Source organism: Physeter macrocephalus, unplaced genomic scaffold, assembly GCF_002837175.3.
Source record: "Physeter macrocephalus isolate SW-GA unplaced genomic scaffold, ASM283717v5 random_260, whole genome shotgun sequence".
Taxonomy (NCBI): Eukaryota; Metazoa; Chordata; class Mammalia; order Artiodactyla; family Physeteridae; genus Physeter; species Physeter macrocephalus.
The window spans coordinates 36,141-44,003 of NW_021145546.1; the positions used below are offsets into that span (position 1 = coordinate 36,141).

The 7,863-nt window shown below is 61.9% G+C and overlaps 1 protein-coding gene across 1 annotated transcript in view; it reads right to left on the reverse strand.

The window, feature by feature from the left end:
- LOC129391858 (uncharacterized) overlaps positions 1 to 7,105 on the reverse strand; it is a 42,668-nt gene extending 35,563 nt beyond the window's left edge. Inside the window, exon 1 of the mRNA XM_055082750.1 lies at positions 6,597 to 7,105. Coding sequence (XP_054938725.1) covers positions 6,597 to 6,932 — 336 coding nt within the window. The 5' untranslated portion in view covers positions 6,933 to 7,105. The remainder of the gene's footprint in view (positions 1 to 6,596) is intronic.
- Between the last annotated feature and the right edge of the window lie 758 nt (positions 7,106 to 7,863).

Here is a 7,863-nt window from a genome sequence, read left to right on the forward strand (position 1 = left end):
CCAAAGCCCTGCCCAGCACTGTCACACCAGCCCTGGGCACCTGACTCACTGTGGGGGGCTCCCTGGGGGTCCATGCTGTCACTGCAGGAGGGCGGTGACAACACCTGCGACCACGGGTCACTGAGTCCGGCGTGCCAGCGTCCCGCCAAGAAGCGGACCTGTGTCATGCACACGCCGCCTCACCTGGGCCCCTGGCAACAGCCCTGCAGGACAGGTGATACTGTCACACGTGAGGAAGCCCAGGCACCAGGAGGGGTAGGAACGCTTCACAACGCAGGCCTCACTCCTGCACGCTCTGAGTCAGTAGGTCGTAGGTCAAGGGGCACGGTGGCCTCTGTCCGCGTACACAGCTGCCTGGGTGATTCGAACCTACACCCTAGGGAAGAGCCCCGGAACGGATGGGAAGCTCCCTGAAGGCAGTCACCCCCGCACCAGCCGCCTAACCCGGCCTCCTGCGTGGTACTGAGCTGCCCACACGAGGAAGAGGATGTGACACCCTGTGGCCTTCCCTTCCAGGGCCTTCCTGCAGGCTCTCAGGAGGCCTGCCGGGGCCCAAGGGAGGAGACGGCAGAACCCACCCGAATGGAAGCACGGACCGACCACGTTAAGAGATTTCAGGCCCCCTGAGGCTGGTGGGGGGGAAGAGCGGCGGGTGTGGGAGGAGAGCCCCATCTCCACCCCGAGCTGCTCACCCTCCCCTCCACGTGCCACTTGTCACGTCCCTGCCCCGATGCCCCCCTCCCCCACCCCGCCCCGACCCCTGCTGGCAGATTAGCTTTCACACGTGAGCGGGGGGCAAAGCTGGCTCAGAAGACTTAACTCTGCCCGACGGGTTTGCCTCAGCTTCAGAGCTCGCTAACTGGAACCACGGAAGCAGGTACATGGCAGCCGAGGGGGAGCGGCCGGGCGTCTCCGAAAGCTGCATCACCGACAGCGACAGCTTGCAGCCCGAGCGGCACCACAAGACCCGTCTCGGGGGTCACCTCCCGAAAAGCACAGCGTCCCGTTCCGCAGAGCCCTGGCGACAAACCTAACGGCATCCCCACACTCACCAGGAAGCCGCCCTCGGCTGGCACCACCAGGCTGATACCGCCCTTTGTTTCCCTACGTTCGGCCCATTGCACACGTGCAGGAGGCTCGGTCTGGATCACCCTCCTCCCCAGCCCGGAACCCCATCCTCATCTACCCAGCAAACTCGTATCCATCCTTCCAAGTCCCGCTGTCACTGTCACCTCTGGATCTCGTCTCTGTTAAGCAGTATTAATTACTCTACTCAGAAGCTCGACTGAGCGCCTACTGCCCAGAACTGTAATTACCTGTTTATGCACCTGACTGCCCCCAGGGACCCGGCTAACAGCAGGTGCTCGATAAATGCACACAGGGCACACTAGCCACAGAGCGCCCGCTCAGCCCTTCCCATAAGAAGAAACAGAAAAGACACAACTCACTAATTCTTTTTTCCAAACTCAGAGGCTCCTAAAAGAAACGGGCTCTTTTTCCTCCCCTCTATTTCTGATGGACGCAAACATTTTAGAGGGAGCGAGACGGCCATCGCACGGCGCGGGGGAAGGGAAGGACAGGTCAAGTCAGGCCCCCAGGACGGATGCAGAGCCCAGGCCTGCCGCCGCCCCGGCCCAGGATGCTGCGGAGGGGGAGGGGGGCTCCGCGTTCTGGTGCCTGGGGGAGGACGGGCCAGGTGACCTCTCCATCCGCGACTTCCTGGCCCGGGAAAGCTGATCTGCCCTGTGCGAGCCCGGTCAGCCGGTCCTCAGCGCTGCAGGCTCCTGCACACGCAGCGGGCATTCAGGAAATAGTTGTGGCATGAGTGAACCAGCTCGATTGGGACCCTACAGCCCAGTAAGCCCCACAGCCCGCCGCCAAGTTCAGCCAAGGGCAGCCGGGCACGCGGAGGCAGGGGAGCGCGAGGCCCCATCCTCTGCGGAGGCCTGGGGAGGAGGCCTGTGGCTTTTTCTGTGCCCCTCAGGGCAGCAGGATGGGGGACAGGCCTGCGGCCCTTTCCCCACCGGGGTGACAGCACTCCCCCCGTTGCAGCGGAACTCTCTCTTCCTTACCCTCCTCCTCCCCACCCCCTCTTGACTGACACCAACGCTGGCTCTGACATGATTTAAAAATAGATATCAAGACAAGGAAGTTTGATTTTTAATGCTTTGGAAAGGAAGCGGACACAGAGCCGGCATTCCCTCACGGCCACGTTGCCGGGTCTCGGGGCATCAGCGCCCCCCCCCCCCCCCCCGCAGAGCCAGGCCTGACCCACCCCGAGGATCAGGACCCACGTGTGGCCGCCCTCTGGGGAGCCGGCCGGAGCCCTTGGGAAGCCTCTGCGTACGTGCCTCTTGCTGCCCAGCTTGAACTGTATCTCCTGTTGGGACTCTGTTCTGACCCCTCGGCCCACTCACGACTTCTGTTCCCAGACAGAAGGCAGCCCACAGACTCAGGACACCCCAGGCCGCCCAGCCCGGATTGTCCCAGACCCTATCCTGGGCTTCACGGACACAGGGCAGCTACGGCATCCACTGGCGGCCAACCAAGCCAGTACCAAACGCGTGCCTCCAAGGGGGCTGGAGAGCTGTGACCAAGCTGCCCGCGCCCAGAGGGAGAGTAAGCGGCCTGAGGGAGAGTAAGCGGCCTAACCTCCCCTGTAGGGGAGGTTAATCAGGGGGCCCGCCCGACACCCGGTGCAGGCAGCCCCGCGCCAGCCCTTCTCCTGCCCCGGCAGGCACCCTGAACGCTGCCTCCTTGGCTAACTGGCCTTTCTGAAGGGACCGATCCACGAGGAATAGACTTTCCGGTGAGGCCAGAATGTCACTGCTCTGCCAGCCATGATTTAAAGTGGTGGGACCGCTCTGCTGGTGAGCGCGCAAAGTGACCATTACTCTGAGTGGCAATTACACTAGCCATGCCAGCCCTACTCCCAGCCAGCGCCCCCATCAGACAGGAGCCCAGTTCGGGTTGGGAGGATGTGGGATGGGATCACGATTTGCATCCCGAGAAAGGGACAAAGGCCGCCAGCACTCAGGGCTCACCCCGATACTCAGAGTTAAAAGCTCTGAGCCTCTTGTGCCCGCCTGGAGGGGCTTAGCTTCGCTTAATCTCTGCCTGGAGTATTCCACCAGATGGTCCCGGGAGGACTGAGAGATGGGGATGAGACGAGGAGAGATACCTGGGGCGGCTGGACTACTGGTGGACAGGCCCCTCAGTATGGGGAAACTTCTGTGCCAGCTCATTTTGCATCCACCTGGAAGCCAGCATTCTCTTTGAGGATCCGGGTGGGGCATGCACGGGCACAGAGGAGGTGGGACTCATTCAGGCAGGCTGACCTCTACCCCACCGTCTATATCAGGCCCTCAGAAACGCTGCCCTGGGCGCCAACCTGGCTAGCACCGGCTGGCTCTAGGCGGCGGTGCCAGGGGCAGACCTGGACGCCATCCCCTCCCCCACCACAGGCAGGCGCCCAGCAGCCTGCAAGGCACCTACCCTTTCCTTCCTCGGAAGGAGGAGGAGGAGGAGGAGGAGGCCAGCGCACAGCTCCGCCTCCATCCTGCCCCCGGTGATGTCACCCGGGCCCTCGCCAATACCAATACCCTAGAAGCTCCACCCAGTGGCAAAGAACCAGGCCCGCTCAGGCCTGCGAGGGGCTGCGGTGTGAGACAGCTGCACCTCTCCTGGCAGTGCCCAGCGGGCTCCCGGGAGGCAGGCGGTGTGGCCACAGCGGTGGGTTTGGAGAACGACAAGGTAGGCTTCAGGATCTATGGGGAGATCTCGATCTATTGATTGCAGGCCTCAGGTTCAACTCTAATGCCTCAGAAAAGCCTTCTTTTGGGCCCTGAGCCATGAGACTAGAAAGTCATGGCTACATAATTCCTAGCAATTGCTCTGGGTCCCAGAGGGCATGGCGCTGACCAGCCCCGCACACCTCCTCGCGCCCACCCTCTCACTCGCGTCTGTCCTTGCCTCCCTGGTGCCCTGGAAGCAGCAGGGGTCTCCAGAGGTCCTGCCTCACCAACACCACCACCCGCCTTCGCTCCTTCTCTTCCGAGTTGGCTCTTCCCTCCACTGCTCCTTCTATCTCAGGCCCAAGCACCTCCCGCAGGAAGCCTTCGCTGGACTGGGGCACAGGAACGCACAAGCCCGAGTCCTGGCTACACCTGCTCCTCCACCTGCCAAGAAACGCAGCGGCCAACACTCTCACACACACAAGCATCCGTTCCTCTTCTGCTGAATTTTCCATCTCTCCCAAGGTCTAGGCCTTATTTCATCATCCCATATGCTACAAGCAGGAAAGAACTGGGTCTCTGAGACTCAAAATTTTTCCCAGCTCATAGCATGTTGTGGGAATTGTCAAAATAGTTAAGTAGCCAGAAAAGTCAGAGACTAGAAGAAATCGAGTCCTTGCCTGGTAAGAGGGAAGGGGTAGGCACTTTCTTATTAGGAAGAGTAAGTTCTCTCACTATAACCAAAAGGGAAGGCCATTCCACTGACCGGTTCATTAACCACAGGAAGACAGAAAGTCGCTTGTCACCCCACAGCTAAGGCGCCAGGACAGCCTTCATCACTGGCAAGTTTGAGAACTAACTTCTCTTTCCTATCACGTGGGATTGGGAATCCCTACCACATGTGTGGATTTACTGCGCTGACCCTCCCTTCCTTCACTCACAAACTTACAACCAGTGCCTTCCACGTGCAGGGCACAGACCACAGCACTAGCTAGCGCGTGGGGAGGTCCCTAAACGCCCGGAAAAAAAAAAGAGGCGGCACACGCAGTTATACCTACTCTTGCCAGCAGGTGGCGGGGTGGGGGCGGGGAGCAGCGCGTTTGAGTGGGAGGTACTGGCCAGGGCACCGAGCATCCCAGGAGGGTCTTTCTAGTAAGAGCGGGGCAAGGCAGAAAGGTAGGCGGAGACTGAGAACAAGGACAGAGAGGGAAGCCGTGCACAATGAATGGGCAGCATTCATGGAAATCCGCAGGCCCCAGAGAAACACACACCCGTGCCTGGCTGACACGGATGCTGGCAGATGAGCCCGAGGACCAGGAGTACTTGCCCAGAGGCAGCCACAAGATCATTCTTGACATTCCAGTGGATCTGCCCCAGTTTCCACAAAACCCTCACCCCAGGACAGGTAACATCTTACCAGCAGGGGCCCAGACCCAGACCTGGGGAAACCCTACTCAAAAGATCTCAGACCAGGCTCCTCGGAAGAGAAGGGAAGGGGGCTCCCTCCCCAGAGAGAAGGTAAGGAGGCAGGACGTCCCATAACTAAGGAGGCGAGGCTGTGAGGGGGACCGTCACGACTGCCCCCCCCCATTGGCCTGGAAAGGAAACCCAGTCCTTAGGGATAAAGTGATTTGCCCAAGGTCACACAAAGAGCTAGTGCAGAACCAAGGCCAGAGCCCAGTCTTCCTCCCGCCCAGGCCTGAGCTCTCCCCTTCCCAGGGAAAAGTCACCCACCCATACACACCCATGAAAGTTTTTCAGTTAAAGTGGGTCAGTTCTCACAAGCACTGCACACCAAAGCACACCGCACCCAGCCCCCCGCACTGGGTGACCCTCCTGCCCCCATGCTCCTCCTGGACCACGGGCAGCGGACAGCCTCCACAACGGAGGAGGACAGCCCTGGAGCAGAGCCAAACATCTGTGCTGACTGCGTCTGGGCTCCAGAGAAGAAAGGCGGAGGCAGAAGTGGGGATGAAGGAAGAGTTAGAGATGCATCGAAGAAGTTTTCAAATTCTCCTAGCGTTTCTTGTGCACAGGGGCACAAGGGGCAAGAGAATAACGGGGGACAGAGCACAATTCCGAGCTGTCCCACCCGCTGGCACCTTCTCTAGAACCTCCTCTCTCACCAAGGATGGGGCCCTCCCTTTGTCCCTTCCAGGCTCTGGGTCCCATGGCGCGAGCACGTGGCCGGCCCGCTCCCTGCCCAGTCCACTGCGGTCCCTCAAAAGCAGCTGCCGCCACCCGATGGCAGCACCCCTCCCACACCCTCCCTCTCCACACAAGCCCTAACTCTCGGGGGCAGAGCTGCAGGCCAGCGAGCGGGTCCCTCGGCCTGGGATAGGGGCTCCTTCTCCTTTTCCCGGGATTCCCTGAAAGGAGCAGGAGGGCGTGACCTCTACCACTCCCCCCATCTCACGCCCATAAAGTGCCGCAGACTGTGTTCGTGCATGTTCAGGAGGAATACAAGAAGAAACTCGGAAAACCATCCGCACTTCTGCTTGAATTCAACTCGAGGTCACAGCTGTTAAAAATTCCGACACCACACCTATTTCTGCACATTACCCAGTTGGGGGCACGGGTTTCTTACAGGGGGAGAAGGTGGCGGCACACTTCAGCAGCCTCCCAGGACTAGAACAAGTCTCTCCTGGAAGACAGGCAAGTTGCAGCCTCCATTCAGCCAGCAAGGAGAGAGAAGGGAAGAGAAAGATGAATGAAAGCGGGGGCGGCGGGGGCCGGGGGAACGGTTTTTTAAAACCCACTTAGCGCTGTGCAGAGAGCAAAGCAACGCAGCTCCGAAGGGGAAGAGGGTATCGTGCTTAAGCAGAGAGAGGAGACCAAGGAGAGATACTGGGAAGGACTTACCCAGAATATCAGATTGAAGAGGAACATCGTGTACTTCAAGCAGCAGAGGCAGCCTCTGGCCATGTTGCACTTCTTAAATTCTAGGAGGAGAACAAAGGACAGGTCCAGGTAAAACACCACGTACTTGCTGCCTTTGGGCGCATTGTACTTGTCGGTCTTCACGCCAGCCTCGGCGCGGCTCTGGCCGCGGGAGCCCGCGGTGCCGTAGAAGGCGCCGGCCGTGAAGCCGCGGCCGAACGGGCGGCCCGAGGTGGACGGCTTGGCGAAGTCCGAGTCCTTGCTGTCCAAAGATGGACTCCGGTGGATCGAAGAATCCTCGCTACTCGACTTCTCCATGCTCGCGTCGCTCCCGGGGGGCGCGGGGGGCGGGGGGCATCGCTCCCGGAGTGGCACGGAGGGGGCGCCCGAGTCGGGCGCGGGCTGCGGGCGGGTCGGAGGAGCCTCGAACGCCGCCGCTCAGTCCCGGGGCGCACTGCCGGCCGGACCCCGCGCTGGGGGTGCCGGCGCCCCGCTCCTCGCCGGCCGGCCCGGGAGGGCTCTGCGGCGCGGTGCGGCGCGGCTCCACGCGCGCTCCCCGGGAACCGGCTGGCCTGCGTAACTTAGCGTCTTTGGGGAGGCAGCGATTTGCTTGCTCGTTCCCGAGCGTCGGCTCGCCTCCCGGGCGCACCGCCGCTCCACGCGAGGTACCCGGGCGCCCGGCTCCGGGCTCCCCGGCACCCCTCTCCCCGTCCCAGCCCGGCCCGGCCCGGCCACGTTGCGGGCGCCCGCCTCCTCTCGCCCCGCGACTTGGCGGAGCTGCCCCCGGCCCTGGGCTGCCCGGCCGCGCGGCGGGCAGTGCCGAGGGATCCGCCGCAGCCGCAACCGCTGGGCTCCCCCTGCGAAATCCCGGCCCGACTCCCGACTCCGAAATCTCCGGAGCCCCCTCCCCGGCCCTCGGCCCCGCCCCCTGGTTTGCATTCGGCCAATGAGCGCGAGGACTGCGGGGGGCAGCCTCCCTCCCCGATGACACCACAGCTTTAATGGGATTAGCGTTCTGCCTGGTGCCTACACTAGTGCGCCGCGAGCCTCGCTAAATGTCAAGGGCTCCGGAGCCGGGGTGAACCAGAACCTTCATCGCAAGGCGCCGGCCTCTTTCCGGGGAGAGAAGGGGGCGGGAGGGGAGGGGAATGGCTGGAGGTACCACGACCCAAGGAAACCTCCCCAGAGGAAAGTGCTGGGGAGGACTGGAAGGGAAAGAAGCGCGGCCGCTGTCCAGCTGGCCGCCGCC